The sequence below is a fragment of the Lepidochelys olivacea genome (genome assembly GCF_965140295.1).
Source record: "Lepidochelys olivacea isolate rLepOli2 genome assembly, chromosome: 14".
Lineage (NCBI taxonomy): Eukaryota > Metazoa > Chordata > Testudines > Cheloniidae > Lepidochelys > Lepidochelys olivacea.
Genome location: NC_140424.1, coordinates 19,312,059 through 19,331,452, shown reverse-complemented (window position 1 = coordinate 19,331,452; position 19,394 = coordinate 19,312,059). Strand labels below are relative to the sequence as shown.

The window sequence follows — 19,394 nt, the reverse complement described above, 5'->3', positions numbered from 1 at the left end:
TTGTAAAGTGCTTTGAGATCTACCGATGAAAAGAATTACAAAAGGGCTTATCTGAACGGAACCAAATGTCCTGAGGCTAACCCATCCTTGTTTATTCCCCAGAAGCCCAGAGCAAGGCATATCATATACAGTGAACCAAAGGCCCAACCTCTTTGAGGCAAGGACATTTGGAGTAGGAGTGTAGAAAATAGCAGTATTTATCCACAGTGGACAGCTTGCATAGGAGATATTGAAATAGACAGCAGAATAGCTCACTAGTTACAGCATTCACCTCAGGTGGCAGAGGGGACTTGAACCAGGGCTCTCCTACATCCCAGGTGATTACCTTAACCACTGGGCTAAAAGTTGAAGGAAGGCCTCCCTCCTGCCCAGCTTCTTGCAGCATAGGTGTCTATGTAGAGGGTTCACAGCTGAGAATCCCAAGTAGAGGGATGCACGTCCCTGCAGCCAGCACTTAAGCACCTGTCTCCAAGAGGGATGGGCTTAGCACGCCCCCCTCCGGTTACTGGCTACCTTAGGCAAGGAGCTGCTGCCTAGTGAGATAGCTTTTGTGAATCCCATTCTACAGTGCCTCGCCTCATTTATTGTAGCTCTCTGCCTTTCTCAGTAGTTCAGATATATGCTAATTTCAAAGTAGACGTTACAACTTGGCCCCATGCTCATGCTTTAAACTCTGTATTTAGATGTTTCAAGAAAGCAATGAATGAAGCAAACATTTTAAAAGGTATTTTGTATGTTTATTGTAAATTCACACTTGGAGTATCTGATTTTCACTGACTTATTTTGTGCCCAGTAGTTACAATATGCTTGTTAACCAGTTTACAAGGCTATGAAACACAAACTTGTCTATAAACCATTAAGAGCCCTCACCTCAAGCACAGAAAGCCTATGGGTGTCTTTCTATTGACTTCAGACTAGTTTCTAACTTTGCAAGTAGATGCAACAGAAGTCAGATTTATAGTTATGATGCTAACAACTGAAGGGTATCTGAAGTGATTTGGGTACTCTTCTGTTACGTTAAGAGGCTTTAAGAAACTTCCTCAAATAACCAGACTGCAGTGTTCAGCACATTACCAAAAATTAGTTTCCCACCTCTCATTTCAAGTCCTGTAAGTCCACTGTAGCCAGCTGACTCCTGCTTTGATGCCCCGTTATACACGATGCTGTGATGTCACAGCCCTCAAGGACATCTTTCTCCTGTTCTCCTAAAAAGCCAGTTAAGACCTGTATTTTAATAATTTTTTTTTTTAAAAGATCAAGTTGTGACCTTCAGTTCTGAACCTCCTCAAAGCTGGATATAAGCTTTTTGTTTTTTAAAGTTCCTTTCTATACTTTAGAAACTAAGAATGTCACAAACAGGACTTATCCAGAGCCATGGATTGACTGAAGTTTTGTCATGATGCTGCAGTAGGATATGTACTGGAACACTGCCTCTGAGCAAGAATCAGATGGCCATAATGGAAGGAGATAAAGACCTACAACAAGGCAGAAGTATGCGGAATCTTGAGGGGGCATTCAGCTCATACTGGTGAGTGACTGGAATTTGCCACATTACTTTTTCAGGTCACTTTTACCTAAAAGGGAGAGATTTTCAAAATTCAAGATCTGTCTTGATGCACTTTCTCCTTTCCCTATACTCTCACTACTAAGAACACAGCCAAGCTTGGCCTCGTTCTTGCTTTCATTGTTAGACACTGGAGTAAGTCTGGTCAAGTACGCACATTGCAGTAGCTGATTTCAGAGGCTGAGTTTCGGCATTGGTTGGAGGTAAAGATAGAACTCCACATTTTCATACTTCATCATTCTAGCTGTGCTGATGCAAATTCCTTGCTGTGGATATGGCCCAACTCAACTTCAGGGTAGTTGCATCCAGTTTATTCCATGGGTGGTTTAAGCTTTGGCTATACAGTTACTCATGAATTTGTACCAGCCAGGGTCTCAGATAAGACGTCTGGCAGTTTGTGAGGGCAGCTAGGATTGTGCTTGTATTGCTTTGTCTAGGTCATCCACTACTTCCTGCAGTTTGTGTAAGCTGGGATGGACATTCTCCTCCATCCACTCTTCTAGGGTACACATGTAGAAAACTCTGTTAAGGGCTGCTTGAAGCTCTTGCATCACAGTATTCCACTTGTCTAGAAGACTAAACAGAAACCAAAGGAAGACGTGAACAGAGCGTGCTACAGTTCATGTTCTTCACCAGGATTATTAGCCAACCGCACCAACTACATTTGCAATTAAGTCATGACAAAAGAGATGAGATGAGATCATGAGGTGACCCTTTGCAGAGAGAAGAAATGGAATTCTAGCATACTGTGCTGGAGCTTTAAAGTTTCACTTCTCTTGCAGGAAAGGATGCATCTTTTACAGGACTGCAATGGATTTAAAGCTGCAGAACTGTGCCTTACGTTTTGGGGCAGTTAACCTCCGCATCTCACTCATTCAGTATTTTTAAAAAATGGTGCAAAGGAGGAACTGTGCCTTTTTTTTTAAATTTGAAACCTGACCTTGAATTAGTAGGGATTTAAGTCACGAAAGCAGTTTCTGAAACTTAATCTCCCCCTGCCATAGTAACTGTTAAAAAATCAGCATAACGGATGAGTTGACAAAATAGGCTTTAACTTTAAATACACTTGGAATGATTAGATTTTTATCAGGAAATGTTGATTTCACCATACATACACACACAAACCAACCAAAAAGAATTTCCATTGTTGATAGAAATGCTGGTTGAGTACCTTACTTTGTATGAGTCCCACCTTAATGACTATAAAATGTGTTGCAATGAATGCTGCCTAAAAGCATGTATTTACAGCTCTGCTAAAACAGCTGGCTTATAAACTTTAACTATTTGAATCTCAATGTCCGTCAAATAATTATTGTCTGACCTCCCCCACCCCCATGATTTCCCACAACTGTGAAAATTTAAATAGATAAAAATTGAAAAAATAAATGCTTAAAAATATACACTGATATATTACATAAGACCATGAATTGGCATTGGCAGTGGACTGGCAGTCAGAGGATCTGCTTCTATTCCAGATCCTGCCACTGCATAGTCACTTCCTTTCTGAGTATCCGTCTTCCCAATCTGTAAAATGGGGAGAGTGATATTTACCTCTTTTGTAAGGCAAACGAGATCTGTGGATGAAAAGCACTATACTATTTTTTTCTCTCACATAGCAAAAACTTCCTGTGGGATAATGCTGTACCTGCATTCCATGGAGCCATTCCAAGTCAAATACAGATTAGGATACACTTCTTATGGCAAAAACCTATATGCTTCATGTTCAATTGTTTTATAACAACTAGGTTGCTTAATGTTGACATATTCCAAACGGTGGTGCTCAAGGTCAAGTTTCCCCAGGATGTGTTAAACACAAGCTTTATTTCCAGTATCTTGCAAAGGGGAATGTTAAGTTACCTTAGTGCATCCGGCTGAAAATGATGCATCATTATAGGATGAACAATCTTCCTCTTTCTGTGGTAGGGGCTGAACCAGCCTGTGACATACCTGAAAATACATCTCAGCCTGAATATTCCTTGAAACAGCAGTGACTGATGGGGACAGATGGCTGTTGGCCAGACTGAGGTGATGTAAGAAGTGGTTTAAGTTGGGATCTCCCTCACACTGATGTAGACACCCCTGCACAGTTGTAGAATGGATCTGTTGCAGTCTAAATTAGTGAAAGGGAGTCTAATTTATGCCATTTTACACATCCCCTCTGAATTTGGTTGAGAATGATATTTTGTGTCCTAAGGCATAATATTTTGCCTTTATAACTTAAACACTAATCTTTTACTCACTAGAACTTTCAGAAATTACATTTTGCCTTCAATGGCAGTAAAACTCTGATTCAGCAAAGAATTCAAGCAAGTGCTGTGACAAATAGGGATGGACTTAGGCAAGTTTTTGGGCAATTTGCTGAATCCAGGTCTAAAGGTATTATCCTCTGCTGGTATCACTCTATTTCAGAGCAGAGGGTCATATAATGCCTTAGCCACCAACTAAGCTCCACAACTAAGAGCATTAGCCACCTTAGAGAAGTCAATTTAAGTTTTCTTGGACCATTTATCTACATTATGGACCAATCACTTATGAGGAGACAAAGCAAAAACATCAAGTTTATTTTTTGTATTACCTGTTTCTTTCAAGAAGTTCATCCACTGAGGGCTTCAGATAGAAGCAGACCTGAGTCACAAGTGTGAAGATGTCACTCCCTGGAAAGGTCCCTGAACTTTCACTGTCCAAACAGAATAGGTCAGTCTTCAAAATTACACCGCAACACAACAAGAAGCATCTGAATCCAGCAAGTGGGGCTTTACCTCATGAAAGTGTCAATTTCCAGACTTGAGAGCCCCAGCTGTTTCTCCACATTTTCTTTAACCTTTTCAGAATAGCCACCTGGGCAAAGGACAGTCAAAGTAAGAGGGAAGCAGAGGAAAAGTGCAGCCTCGAATGGCAAAATGGGGACACAAATAGCTATAATACAAGTAAGGAGGGATTTTAACTCTAAATCCCCCCTACAGACTTTAGTACAGTGTGTTAATTCTCTGTTGAGAAAGGACTACTGCCACCCCAGGCCTGTCTGCCTAGTTTTCTTTACACTGCATTTCCCTCTTAGTATTTTAGATTGTCTTAATTTTTTTTTAAAAAGTTTCAGTAGGTTTCCCCATCCCCCAAAAGAAGAAATGCAGAAGACAGAATTGACCCTTGCGGAATTCTACAGGTTAAGGCCTACTCTACCAGTATAACTATTTAGGTTAGGGGTCTTTTTTTTTCTGAAATGGTTATACTGATTCAATCACTAGTGTGGATGCAGTTATACAGGTATAAATACCTTCTACTGGTATAGCTTATACCCCTTCCCATCTGGGAATAAACTATACTGCTATAAGCACCTTTATGCTGGTATAGCAGAATCCATTTTAGGGGGGCTGTCCTCCTTTATCCACATTGGTATAGTTTAAGGAGAACAACTTGTGGGTGTAGACAAGGCCTTATTGTGAAATGTGGTCTATGTAACTAGTCATTTCTGTATGAGCAATGAATCAAAAATCAGTTTAAGCAGTTTTGTTTCAAAAGCAATTCATAGCTTCTACTGCTAAAAAAGATTACACTTGAGAAAGGAAACCAATGCCAATTTATGCACTACTCAAAAACACAAGAGGATTAGTATAATAAGGCTCTTTATTAAATTAATGGAACCACACAATAGGTGGAAACCACAGCAGCTGCTATTACCATAGTCATGCCTGTGTGCCTATAAAGAGTATGAAATTAGATCAGAAATGCATTGTTTATAATCTAACAATTTTCATGATCACAGACATGCCTGTTAAATTTAAGAGGTGGTTTGATCTTGCAGAACTTTAGTCACGGTTAACTTTTGTTTTGGAATAGGTATTAGCTCTGATAGAGGATATAGGCAGTGTGTACCATTCTGTAGTGCCTGTAGACACACAGCTAGTGATGGGATTCCCACTGGAAGAAGCTCACATAAGACAGAGAAGTGGTCATACCTGAAAAAGATAAATGTCCATTCATTCAGTGCTTTGCTGTAAATAGGTGCTATAACTGTGCTGAATGTTAGCACTTCATCCAACAGTCTCCAAGTGTTTTATAAACATTAGTCCATCTCTCAGGATAAAGCACATCCTAACTCCTCCTCCAAGGTACAAAGGGATAATTAAACCTCAGTTACTGATAGGGAAACTGAGAAACAGATTAATTTGCCCAAGGCAAATCAGGGTCAAAGCCTGAATTAGAACTCAGGATTTCTGGCCTTATCTTAGATCATGCATCTATCCCATGAAAGCCTTTTCTCCTTCTAATACTTACAACTATTTCCTCACACAGCTTTGTGGTATTTGAAACCATCATTACAATAGTTTATTCTTTTAACTACTTCATTCCTGGCCTTGGGTATTAACTAGAGCCGCATTGGAAGGAGATACTTTAAGTGTCTGGCTGCATTTCTATGGGGTAGCCCCCATTTTCAAGGGTTTAACTGGACTGGGAAATCAAGCTACATTCATATTTTCATCCTGTGAAGGATAAAAATAACTTGAGCTATCTGAGTTAGAGAGCAAACAATTTCAAGGACATCTTGTGGAATGGTTTGTTTAAATAATCATTATCTGCAGGCCATTTAGTTGGTATGTAGATTAGTCCTATCAATGTTAAATATTAGCAGAGGATGAGTAAAGTGGTCTCCATCCATCTGCAGAAAATGATCTGTAATAAATGTGTATTCAACACGCCCGCCCACAAAAGAAGAGTGAAATAAAACCCCATTCAAGGGGGCACAAAGCAGCATTTAAAAAGGCTGAAATTCTCACCTTCATTTTGCCTTAAGACCTAACTATTGGACGTGTCTCCAACAAGAGTCATTTCTACTGATTAACCCAGTGTGCTACAAAACACAAGCTCCCTGGTTAAGAATGTAGTTGAGTTAATGCCATTTTTTACTCCCAGGTATAGCAAATATTAATCACCATTTGGATTTAGACCTGAACAGCCTTCAGTTTTCCCTTCCACACTCCATGGCCTTAATGCTTCTGGGCCAGAGGCCTGGAAGGAATCGTTTGAGACCCATCGACAACACTCACTCACTAGGGCAGGGGCTATAAGTGAGCAACAGGAGGCACTGCAGTATTCCAGAGTTCCTGCAGCACTCTCTGGCCCCCGTGGATCCTGGGCCCCTTTATACCTATTTTGATACTGTTTGGTGGGAATTTGTTTGCATACATTCCATAGAACTGCTTAAAGAACAGCCCCTTACCTTTGCCAGCCAGTCAGGGCGATGCCTTGGAGCATATCAGCAGGAGTGCTGTTTGCCACTTTCAGCCACTGCAGATGGTTTTTTAGGTGGTGTCCAATCAGGGTTAGAGACTGATTCGCCCCAGTGGCTCCTTTAAAGGCACTAGCAAACCACAGCTTGGGGAAGCCACACTTGCGGTACTTTTCAACGAGAAGCACTGAAATATAAGACCAAGGGGACATGTACAGCACCAGGTGCTCAGTTTTAGCCACATTACTCCTGTTCAGAGGAATTCTGGATCCTGAACTCTTGTGCAATAGATACACAGCTCTGGGTTTGAGCTAGAAGGGGCCAGAAGCAGTGTCACACTTTCACTGATTGAAACACACAGTCCATTTGTTCACCAAAGGCTATTGTGGATGCAGGCTCTGGAGCCAAAGTCCATTTGCAGGCAAATGTCCCCTACTGGCTTTTAGTGAGAGTCTTGCTGTCTACAAGATTAGACCCATATTCATTCAGGATCTGATTCTGCAAACCTCACTCATGTGCGTAACCTATTGGCTTCAATAGGTCTCCTTGCATGGCCAAGTGTTACGCACTTGAGTAAGGACTGCAGAATTGGTCATCTGGAATGCCCCGCTGATGTTACAGCAGAGTCCACACAGGGCCAATTTCTTCTTTCACTCTGGGGTAAATCAGAAGTTACTCCCCTCAAAGATTTACACTGGTGCAGGTCAGAAGAAAATCAGACCCAATGAATGCAAACACTTAGGAGATTTAAGTTTCATCTTTGGAGTGCTAAGAAAGCTGGGTGTATACCTGAATCTATGGAACACCAAACAACTGTTAGTTACTCTGGCACCTAAGTCCTGGTCTACACCTAAAACAGATTGATCAAGCTACATTTTTCAGGGCTGTAAAAACGTAGATGCAGCCAGGTGAATGGAAGAATTCTTCCATCAACCTAGCTACCACCTCTTGAGGTGCTGGATTTACTACAGCAATGGAAAAATTTCTTCCATCACTGTAGAAAGTGTCTACACTACACTGGCATAGCTGCAGCTGTGTGTCACTGTAGCACTTGCAGTATAGACGTACCCTAAGCATTTGAATACAAAATCTTTAAGGCCTGATCCAACTCCCATGGGAATCAAATATGAGCCTTTTCTCAGACTTCCAGGGAACTTGCATGAGGTGGAATTTTCAAAAGTGCTCAGCATTGGCCTAACTGGACCCACTGAAGAATGCTCATTAACCTTCAACAGAAGCAGAGTTAAGCCAATGTTAAGGACTTTTTCAAATGACACTCCTTATTGACTATGCTGAGTGCCCAGGCCAGTAAAAACAAGATGACATGTAGGTGTGAAAATCCTGACCTTAACAGATGAAAATCCTTCACAACATGAGTGGAGAGAGAAAAATAAAGTTAGATAGAACAGGTACAATGCCATGAAGTCAGAGCAAAGGGGTTTGCTTACAACTTTGTTTTGACAGTGTAAAATGGTGAGACTCTGATGACAAATATAAGGTGTTTTTTAAAGAAGTGACGTGCCTAAAGTCTATATTCAGTTTAACAGAAGGGTAGGCTAGGATCATCTTTCCATATATTCTGCTAGAAAGAAAGGGGCCATACTCCCCTTGAAAACCTTCCCAGGAGCAGTAAATCAGTATGCATGGATTCTAGCAAGATCTGTGTAGTTGTCTCCATCACTTATAGAGATTGTTATAAGTTAATATTAATATAAGTTAGTAGGAGAAGGTTTATTTAATACAGCAAAAGCTTCTGGTGTCTGGGGACCATGTGATATAAGAACTGGAAACTGACCATTTTTAAGTTAACTGAGCGCTTTGCATGTTCTTAGCAGTTCAGAACCAACAGTACAAACCTTTGTCATCCTCGTCAAGATCCGGTGCATAGTCCCAGATCATTGGCTCCATCAGCTGAGCTACCCCGGACTCTAGAAGGAGCAGAATTTGTTTTAAGTGATGCAAAATGGTCAGTTAAAGCTGCTTGTGTGTTAATGCTGCAGTAATCAGTCCTGCATCAAACCCCACGGGATGGGTTCGTCAGCCTTGGACGCAGATGTTCTCTACCTACAGAACAAACAAGAACACAGGCAGCTCCAGAGCGCAAGTCCCTCCTGGCCTCTCCCTGCAAACTGGTTTAGAGAGGACTCTTCCAAGGTGAAAGGCAGTTCAGGCTCCATTCAGTCCTTAGATTCTTTCCTGAGACGGTCAACAAAGGGCCCAATTAGTGACCATCCATAGGATGGACACCCGTCTATTGGCCAGACTAAGGCCACATCAATGGAAGTATCGCTTACGCTGCACCGATGCAGCGTGTCTGGTGAAGATGCTCTATGCAGACAGTAGAGAGCCAACTCCACAAGTGGCATAAGACGCTCTCCCATCGACATAGAGTTGTGCACCTGAATGCTTATGTTGGTGTAACTTATGTCGCTCAGGGGGGTGTAATATTCACATCCCAGAGTGACATAAGTTTTGCTGAGATAGGCTATGTCGACGCTACCACCTAAAAGTCCTTCATCTCTAGTCAGCCTCATTACCAATCCCCTGGCCTTACCAGTGCATGTGCTTGCAGGAACAAAGGATCCTGCAAAGGTTTGATCCTGTATTCTTTGCACATGTAAACCTTCCACCAACTTCAGTGGAAATTCTGTATGCACAAAGGTGCAGGTTTGGTCCCAAGTTACTGTGTACCACATTAATTCACTTGGATTTAAACACTGAAGAATACCTGGTCACGCAGAAGCTGCTGCCAAGTATCAGTAAACATTGCAATAATTCAGCGTTTAACCCAAACCCCATTTTAAACCTTCAGAGCAGGTTTTCACGCCAGCATGATGACAATGCTGCTGGTTGCCTGTTTATAACAGGGCTGCACCAAGTTTAGCAATAGTTGGAAAAAAGGCTAATGTGAACAAGGCTACTGAGCAATCCCACAATTCAGTTCTGGACATTCCTGCCATGTGCACAGTGATAAACTGCAATGTCAAAGACACCAGGTCATGGCTTCTCTCCGTGAGTCTGCACCATTGGCATGCAGACATTTCTGTGGAGAACAACTACTAACTGGTGCACAACACTGCCCAGGCGTGGGTAGAAGTTGAGGCTAAGGACACTGATTCAAACCTCTGTCCTTACATAAAGTTCCATGAGATTTTTTTAAAATGGTCAGAGAGAGAAGACAAAGACCCACACATGGCATCTCAATCTATGTTAGGTACTTATATGGCCCCTGTTACCACAGTATCTGAGCACCTCATGATCTGTAATGTATTTATCCTCAAGACTGGCCTGTGAGGTAGGGCAGCGCTATTATCCCCATTTTACAGAGGGGAAACTGAGTCACAGAGAGGCTATATGACTTGCCCAAAGTCACTTAGGAAATCTGCAGCAAAGCAGGGAATTGACAAAAGGGCTCCTGAGTCCCAGGCTAGGGCTCTAACTACTGGGCAATCCCTCTCCTCTCCTTAGCTCCTTGTGAAAGCAGTTCTTACCTCTTCCTAATTGTCACAACTGAATGATGGGTTTCCCAGTACAATCTGTTTCAAACACGGGTATGTAGAGCTTGTTATGCTATAAAGTTATGAGAGGGGTCCTGCCCAGTTCACGTACCTGTCAGCGTTTCCTCACTCACCCCCCTGAGCATATCATCCCACACAATGGGCTTCACCGCCGGATGAGACGAGACCATGCAACTTGCAACAGCTTTCATGTGGGATAGACACAGCTTCTCTGTGCTGTTCTCTTCTTTCTGCAGCCACTGCTTTGACTCCTCCCCTTCCCCGAGATAGTAGACCTGGGGGCACCAAGCAAAAGACACTGCTTTACTGTAGAGGCTCTTTTAATATGTCTCCTCCTTCATCCCGGTCTCCTCTTATTCTCCCTTTGGCTGATCAGAGAAGAGAAAGGGATAGGGAAGGATGGATTTCCCATCTATTCAAAATGAAGACAAGAGCCCAGAGTTTCCAAAGAAGTCTTCCTGTCAAAGCCTCCCTGAACCTGTAGCAGGCAGCAAGCACAGAGCATCCACACAGTTTAGTAAAATGTTGACCTATAATTTAGTTTAAATCCCTTCCCACAGCTGTTGAGCACTCCAGCCTCAGTAGTTTTCATGCGGGGCTCCAAGAGCCCAGGGAAGCCTCTACAGGCTGTAGAGACCTGTGTGCTGTGATGGCTGAAAGTCTGCACAGAAATGAAGAGGTTAAATATCCTAATGAATTAAACTACTTAAAGCAAACATTTTCAATGACTCTGCAAGTTAGAATAACCACCTCCTGGAATGACTGGGCAGTACCTTGAGGTACAACTCCTCCAGGAGCCTGAACAATCCTGTCAGTTTACCGAAGAGCCATCACACCTGTTTTCAAATCACACAGTGACATGCATGTTGGAATGTGGCTCTGCACCCTAGGGTTAGAGTTCCTGTGGTAAGGGTACTTGGAGCTAGGGTTCGGGTTCCTTTGAGCTGGGCTCCCTGCCTTAGGGTGATTCTATACATCTGCCATCCAATTGCCTGTAGAATTACCTGGGTGCTCTCCATCAAACTCATCACAGAAGAAATAAGGTTAAGGCACTGAAAATCATGTGTAGATATCAGTGGTCTTGGAGAGGGCTGGGGGAGAGATTATGATCCTGGAAAACTAGGTCAGCGTTTCTAAGATGGTTTATGAACAAAAGTGCCTCAGCCTAATGCTCTTTATATATCCCTTCATGTGACTGTGGATGTTCTCATTACCCTTGAGAATCCCTAACCCTAACCAACGTACCTGGCACTACTTCTACAAAGTGGTACAGTGAGGGGATACGGCTTTGATTCTTTGGGACTTTAATATGAGCTTATCAACCCTTTCATACCAAACCACTTTGCAGACAGAAATCACTCAGCACACCAGTGAAGTGCAGCTACCTCTGGGATAGCTGGGGGCAGTTGCATTACAGCACATATCAGCAGGAAGAGAGGGCTATGTCACCCAACAGAAACTGCGGGAGCATTTTTGTCAGCAGAACGTATGTTGCATTATTTATTATTTGTATTGCAGAAGTGGACAGGAGTCATGGCCCAGGACTCCATAGCGCTAGGTGCTGTTAAAAAAAAAAAAAAGAGCCTAACTAAAAAGAAGGAATTTGGCCTGGACAATGGGGCTAATATCTTAGCTTGAAAAAACACAGGATATAGTTGAACATAACCAATCAGGACCTCAGGCTTGAAGTCTGATCCAAAGTGAAGCCCTTTTAGGCCAAGGGTCTTTCTCAAGCCAAGTGCTGAGTTAGAAGCACCTTTCTGGAGCTAATACTTTACTTTTGATCAACCTATTAAAGAAAATAAACTGCTTCCGTTGCAATCAGAGATATTAAGAATTAAAATGACTTTTAGATTTAGCTTCTCAGAGCTAGAATCTTGCTGGTTCCCTTGCCTGAAAAGGGAATTCTACTCAGATGTGTCCTCAGCATCCAACACTAAATTCAGGGAGTCCCCAGTCCACCCAGACACAAAAAGATTTCTAAGTGAATCCCGGCTTTGTTCCTCAGCACCTGAGAGAAACTGTGTCATGGAGAATCATACCTCATCAGAGCCTATGTGAAACCATCGTAAGCCATCATGCAGCGCCACCACCTGGTCAATCATTGCACTGACCAGCATCAGGGATTCCTCTTTGTGTGGGTTGAGGGCGTTTGGAAACATCTCCACCTCCCGGAGATGAGAAAACTCTTGGTGTTTTAGGACAAACTACAGAAGAGATGAGATGTACAGATGTAACCACAGAATGACTGCAAGATGGACGCAACTATGGTGCTGTCTCATGTCACTCAGGGGTCCAATGGACGCCACTGTTACAATTTTGGAAACTTTGCTGTGCTCAGGAAAATGACAGAGGCAGAGGACAAGCCAGAGCCAGGCACAGCAGTGGCAGGACACATTCTGCTGCTCCCACTGCTCGATAGAGCATCTTAGCCCAGACACCGCTGAGCAGTGGCTGCTCTCCCAGATCAGAGGGAGCAGCACACCCCACCCCACTCATCTCACTGCTATAACCAACATGTGTATACGGGGGTAACATGGATAACTCAGGAGGTTACAACTGCATCGTCTGTGGTGTCTAAATCCTACAGCAGGGAAGGAAGTGCTGACTGGGGTGGCAAGGCAGGTGGTGTGGAGGGCCGATTGGGCTGGGGGGTGGAATTCCCCAACAGAAAAATTCTGTCAGTTTATCTATTAGGGGAAGAAGAATTGTCTTGTTGTTAAAGCCTGGGAATGGGAGTCAGGAGATCTGGGTTCTATTCCCGGCGCTGCAACTTATGTCCACTGTGAAGTCACATCCCCTCTCTGTGCCTCAGCTTTCCCACATAGAAACTGAGGATAAGAGAACTCCCTGTCTCACTGGAGGGGTTGAAAGGATGAATTCACTAGTGTCATTGGGGTGCTCTGGATCATTGGATGGACGGTGCTGTTAAAAGTGCAGAGTAATATTATCCCCCAAATGCTAAACACTAGACATGTCAATGACTCATGGCCTACTCCCTGCTCTCCAGAACTCTCTAACCTACGCAGCATCCCCCGAATCCAGACATGCACTTACTTCCATGTGTCCAAAGGTCTGCACCAGAGGGATAACTTCTAACTCGTGCAATTTTGCCAAATTTAAAATCTCTTTAATCTCTGAGGCACTAGGAAGAGAGACAGAGAAAGAAAGCGAGAGAGAGAGCAAGAGCACACACACTTGGGTTAGTCACACCAGGGTCCAGGGACAGAGTGTTTAGAGTTAACTAAAGTCAGTAGCTTGTCAATTTCAAAAGGATGATGCTCTAATAGGTATAAGGCACCTTTTATCCCAAAGCTCTTCACAGGCTTTACTGACTGCACAGACTGCAATTCACTGCATAGACAGAAATCACAGGTAAAGGCTTCATAGGGTTAACAGTGGACAGCAACACTAACACAGCTGGAAGGGAAGCACTTACCTTATGCAACTGGAAATGCAGGGGTATTTATGGAGCAGAACAGAAACACCTCTGTTGGCATCTGGCCTGGATACTAGAGCTAATATTACCTATACCTGTGAAAATTATCCTGGGATCCTTAGTGACCACGTGTGATCAGGATCCTGCTTTCACTCCTAGTCTAAAAGCTGGCATCTTTGGCAGCTGCTTCATACCATGCTGGGCTGTCAGTCCAGTACAAGTAGTGGGCACTCAGATATGAAATGCACTGTAATGCCTGTATATTTTTCAGAGTGTTGTACAGATATTACCGTAACTAATCTCACACCACCCCAGAAGGCAGATAGGTAAGTATCATTATCCCCTTTTACAGATTGGGGAGACTCAACACAGAGGTTAAGTGATTTTCCCAAGGCCTCAAAGAGAGGGAGTGGTAAAGGTAGGATTGGACCTCAGGAGTTCACGACTCCCAGCCCCATGCTCAGGACATTAGACCACACCTCAACTCAGCACTGTATTGAACAGAACTGTCTCATCTACTGAATCGCCTGCACTACTTCCTTGAGTTCTCCTGACAGGTGTCCCAGCCAAATCCTGACTTGGCCCAACAGACAAGATCCCAAGGCTGTGGACCAGATGAAGGGCTGATTTTACATGCAGAAAAATTTAATCAGGAAAATGCCAAAGCTGCGTTCCTGACAGACACAAATGGGAAACAGCAAATACAGTCACCAGCGGGACATGTTCTGTTCCATTCCCCCTGCCCCAGGACTGAGGGGAGGCTTGTTGTTGCATCTTCATCCCGTTCATAATGTACTTTCACTTTCCTTATGCCCCCTATTGCACCTTCTCAGCCCCATATTGCAGCTACCACCCTTCCATGGATAGACTGTAAGACACTCCCTTTGGAAACCATCAGTAGCAGCTTCACCACTGATTCCTCTGGACTCTTAAGAATGGCATGTGATACTCCTCTTCCACCCCCAGGAGCTTCTACAGCTGTTCCAGATGGTCAGTCCAAGAGTCAGAGACCAGGACTCAGCCTGTAGCCTCCTCCCTAGCAGTATGAGAAGGCCACCTGACAACCCTTGCAAGATTCATTTGACTGCAATACCTGTAAGCATGCTCTGCTCTCAGTGGCTTCAGCTCTCCCTCATAAGGAAACATGTCTTCATACTCAATGAGAAGACCATTGGCACCAAGGGTACGAAATAAAGGAAAGATCTGCAAGAGAAAGAAACCCCTGCAGTTATGTGTCTGGCTTGTAATAACGATATCCATGTTCACACCAAACAAGGTTGACAAGCTCATGTCTTACAGGTTCTGGCCTGCATAATTCCCAAGGTAGCAAAGGCAGCAGGATGTGAGAAGGAATCTTAACTTTTCTTTGGCAGTCTGTCTGGCACCTATGTGGAGTATTTCGTTCACAGTGAAATCAGGACCCAAGATATCAAGAAGCCCAGAGCTGGTTGGCTCGAATGTGAACACATACAACCACAATCAAAAGCTTCATTTGGATAGAGGACTCTTTTAAGGTTTTCCTTAACTAGAATCTGAACTCCCCATGCAGCTGCAAAGCATTACATTTATTGTGTGTGGTGGATTTAGTGCTGATGAAGGAGGCTGGAATGACAGCTTAATTTGCAACTAGTGGAAATCCTAAATCATTATTTCCCTCTAGGAAAGGACTGAGGTTACTGCAGTTTACAGTAAGCATCCTAAATAAGTTCTACTGAGACATTCTGGCCTCTGGATAAACCAAATTTTTTGCTCTCCCCAATCAAAGCCATATGGAACACTACATGCTTTCTTGCATTACACCCCCAGTGTGACCTCCAGTTAAGGACTGGAATCATTTTGGAGTTGATTCAACAATCCTACCTGCATGCAATAAATGTGTTACCTCAGCCAGGTAGGAGACCTTTGGTGGAGCACCTTTCAGATCCAAGTGCACTAAGTGCAGCCCAAATGGTGAGGAGACTGTCATTTTATTTTCTTCCATCTTCTTAGCATGGCAAAGTCTTCAGCAAAAACAAATATTTTACCTTGAGGAGAACAGTAAATTTATTACTTGGAGTATTTCCCCCCACACAATTAAATATGGATCTTAAGTACAGAGGTATCATGTAAGCCAGATTTAGGCCAATTTTCTTAACCAGGGGAAGAGCTGCACTTATAAAAAGGTACCAAAAACACAAGCTAAACCATTGGCGCTGAAACAGATCACAGGCCCAGTTCTATTCCAGATACATCATATCCATGAGACTGCCACATGCAAGGGCAGAACCAGACAAGGGATTCCTGGCTTGTAATTCCACAATGGAGAGAGTCATGAATTTTATAAATCTGTGACACCTTTTACCCAAAGACCCGAATGTGATTTACAAGCAGCCATTTAACCTCCCTACCCTTTTGTGAGGAGGCAGAAAAGGGTTATTCTTATCCCTGTGTTACAGATGGAGAAATTTGGAAAGGGCAACACTGATAGTTAAAAGTCAGACAGGACGTCAGTGGGAGAGGGCTGATTCCATGTTGTAAGTGAACAGAAGATGCAGCTAAAACACTTGGTGTTCCAGGCTACCCATCTGTCCCAAGCGAGAGTCTGGATGTTGGTATGAGGCCACAGGGTATCAGATTAACGATATCAAACAACACCTTCTTATGCCACACATGGGCTCCTGGGGCCTGTTCACAGTCACATCTGCTGATTTAGTGACAGAGCAGTTTGACTCCTCTTTGCTCCTCAGGGCAAGCTCAGTGCTGGGAAAGTGAAAGACTCCCCCATCTCCTGCAGCACTGACAGATTTGTGATCTGCGAGGCGGCACTTGTATCCCTGCCCCAGAGAGCAGTGAGCTGAGTGAGGGTAATGAAGCAGGGCCCTGAGGTTGTGCAGGCCTTGCTGAGGGCAACTGAGGAAAAACTTGTCCTACAAAGCCACTGTCCCTGGCAATGATGCATTGGCCAGGCAGCGCCTGCTGGACTCTTGGACCCAGTACCGCCAGCTCTGGCAAGCCAAGGAGTGCAGCTGGCCTGGCTACAACCTCTAGCAAATTTCAGTCCTGCTTATATGGGGTCAGGGGAATTCCCCTCTGATTGGTAGCCTGTCCTACTTGCCTGCCTCCTCAAGAGGAGTGGCCAATCAGAGTGGCTGTAGGAAGATTCAGGAGCAGGTACTGTTTCTCACAGAAGGAGAGGAGCAGGAAGGGCTGAGCAGATCAGAGCTCTGCTCCCCCATCCCTCCTGTGAGCAGTGTGCATGGAACAACACCTTTGCTCCCCCTGGATGCAGCACCCAGCCTAGGAAGGGGAGGGGAAGAACCCTTAGAGCTGAGGGGAGAATGGACTGTGCCTTCTCCCACCTCGGCCTGGCAGAGGGTGGGTGAAGATCCCAGGAACTGCAGGAGGAGCAGAGATGGGGGGGGGGAATGTGATGGGGAGTTGTGGAGGGCAGAGCTGGTTGCAGGGCAAGCAATGGGCACATGTAGGTGTTCTTGCCCATAGAACTGGGCACGGCAATTGCAGCCTCCCCCTGCCACACACTGGGGGTGGCTGGGGCAGTCGCAGCCCCTCCCCCCGTCAAGGGTACATTCGGAACTCTAGGGTACAGATGTGCATGAAAGACCCCCTAAGCTTATTCTTACCAGCTTAGGTTAAAAACTTCCTCAAGGTACAAACTTTGCCTTGTCCTTGAACCCTATGCAGCCACCACCAAGTGTGTTAAACAAAGAACAGGGAAAGAGCCCACTTGGAGACATCTCTCCCCCAAAAGATCCCCCCCAAGCTCTACACACCTCCTTTCCTGGGGAAGGCTTGATAAAAATCCTCACCAATTTGCATACGTGAACACAGACCCAAACCCTTGGATCTTAAGAACAATGAAAAAGCAATCAGGATCTTAAAAGAAGAATTTTAATTAAAGAAAAAGTAAAAGAATCACCTCTGTAAAATCAGGATGGTAAATACTTTACAGGGTAATCAGATTCAAAACATAGAGAATCCCCCTAGGCTAAACCTTAAGTTACAAAAACAGGAATATACATTCCATACAGCTTATTTACCAGCCATTTAAACAAAAGGAAATCTAACGCCTTTCTTGCTAGATTACTTACTAACAAGTTCTAAGACTCCATTCCTGATCTGTTCCCGGCAAAATCATCACACACACAGACAGACCCTTTGTTTCCCCCAGCTTTGAGAGTATCTTGTCTCTTCATTGGTCATTTTGGTCAGGTGCCAGCGAGGTTACCTGAGCTTCTTAACCCTGTACAGGTGAAAGGGTTTTGCCTCTGGCCAGGAAGGGTTTCATAGTTCTGTATACAGAAAGGTGGTTTTCCTTCCCTTTATATTTATGACACCCCCCCATACACACTGGGGGTGGCTGGGTATTTGCAGGCCCGTGCCCGGGGTGGTCGGGGCAGTTTCAGCCCCCCCCCAATAGGGTGGTCGGGGCAGTTTCAGCCCCTCCCCCCCATACACACCGGGGGTGGCCGGGGCAGTTGCAGACACCCCCCCCCCGGGGTGGCTGGGTATTTGCAGGCCCGTGCCCGGGGTGGTCGGGGCAGTTTCAGTCCCCCCCCCAATAGGGTGGTCGGGGCAGTTTCAGCCCCTCCCCCCCATACACACCGGGGGTGGCCGGGGCAGTTGCAGACACCCCCCCCCGGGGTGGCTGGGTATTTGCACGCCCGTGCCCGGGGTGGTCGGGGCAGTTTCAGCCCCCCCCAATAGGGTGGTCGGGGCAGTTTCAGCCCCTCCCCCCCATACACACCGGGGGTGGCCGGGGCAGTTGCAGACACCCCCCCCCGGGGTGGCTGGGTATTTGCAGGCCCGTGCCCGGGGTGGTCGGGGCAGTTTCAGCCCCCCCCAATAGGGTGGTCGGGGCAGTTTCAGCCCCTCCCCCCCATACACACCGGGGGTGGCCGGGGCAGTTGCAGACACCCCCCCCCCCCGGGGTGGCTGGGTATTTGCAGGGCCCGCGACTGGTGTGGCCGGGGCAGTTGCAGGCCCTCCCCCACTTCCCCCTTCCAGAGCAAGTCTGGCGGGTTTGTATCCAACTCACAACTCGTGGGCGCTGGGGTTGGCCGTGGTTTCGGCCGGGCCCTGCCCAGCCCCAAGTCCAGAACCCGCCCGGCCAGCGGCACCCACCTGCCCCGGCACCGCGAGGGTTAACGCCCTTCCCAGCCCCACTCAGAGCCAGCTGCAGCAAGACAGTTCCAGGGCTCCGATCTCTGGCATGGATTGCTCTTGTCTGCCGTGCCGCCCATTTCCCCCGCTGGCCTTCATTCGGTAATAGATTTATTTAGCCTTTCTCCTGGCTGCTTTCCAAGCGTCTATTCTCACTCTGACATGGATTACTCTGGCCTGCCCCTTCACCGGCTATTATTCTGGGATGACCTGCCTCTAACTATGCCAATGCTCTATCACTCTGATATAGATTGCATTGGCCTGTCTCTCAATCCTTGTTCATACCTCCTGTTCTGTCATTCTGGTATAGATCGCTTAGGCCTGTTCTGCTCATCGCTCTCACATGGACTGCTCCTATCTACTTGCCTTGTCTTGCCTGCCCGATCACACCGCGACACCGGCGTGGATTGCTCTAGTCTGATCGGCTTCCTGTCTCTGGTCTGGATTGCTCTGCCCTGTCCTCCAGCCTCAGCAGTGGCTGCTTGA

General features: G+C 45.3%; 1 protein-coding gene across 6 annotated transcripts; it reads right to left on the bottom strand.

The window, feature by feature from the left end:
• Window positions 1-712: 712 nt before the first annotated feature.
• On the bottom strand, window positions 713-19,335 carry HEXD (hexosaminidase D). Of its 6 annotated transcripts, none has more exons than XM_084646794.1 (14): window positions 18,784-18,848; window positions 17,837-17,988; window positions 15,631-15,772; window positions 14,842-14,951; window positions 13,367-13,454; window positions 12,352-12,516; window positions 10,401-10,584; window positions 8,648-8,719; window positions 6,783-6,978; window positions 5,438-5,520; window positions 4,324-4,402; window positions 4,140-4,241; window positions 3,422-3,511; window positions 713-2,140 (listed from the first exon to the last, which is right to left on the bottom strand). In XM_084646794.1, the coding sequence occupies exons 3-14, from the start codon at window positions 15,727-15,729 to the stop codon at window positions 1,972-1,974; spliced, it is 1,437 nt and encodes a 478-aa protein (XP_084502920.1). In that variant the 5' UTR covers window positions 15,730-15,772; window positions 17,837-17,988; window positions 18,784-18,848; the 3' UTR covers window positions 713-1,971. The 6 variants fall into 6 exon arrangements, with proteins under 6 accessions (XP_084502920.1, XP_084502919.1, XP_084502921.1 ...); XM_084646793.1 differs by having other exon boundaries at window positions 17,837-18,037; window positions 18,784-18,837; XM_084646795.1 differs by lacking the exons at window positions 17,837-17,988; window positions 18,784-18,848 and adding an exon at window positions 19,275-19,335.
• Window positions 19,336-19,394: the final 59 nt, after the last annotated feature.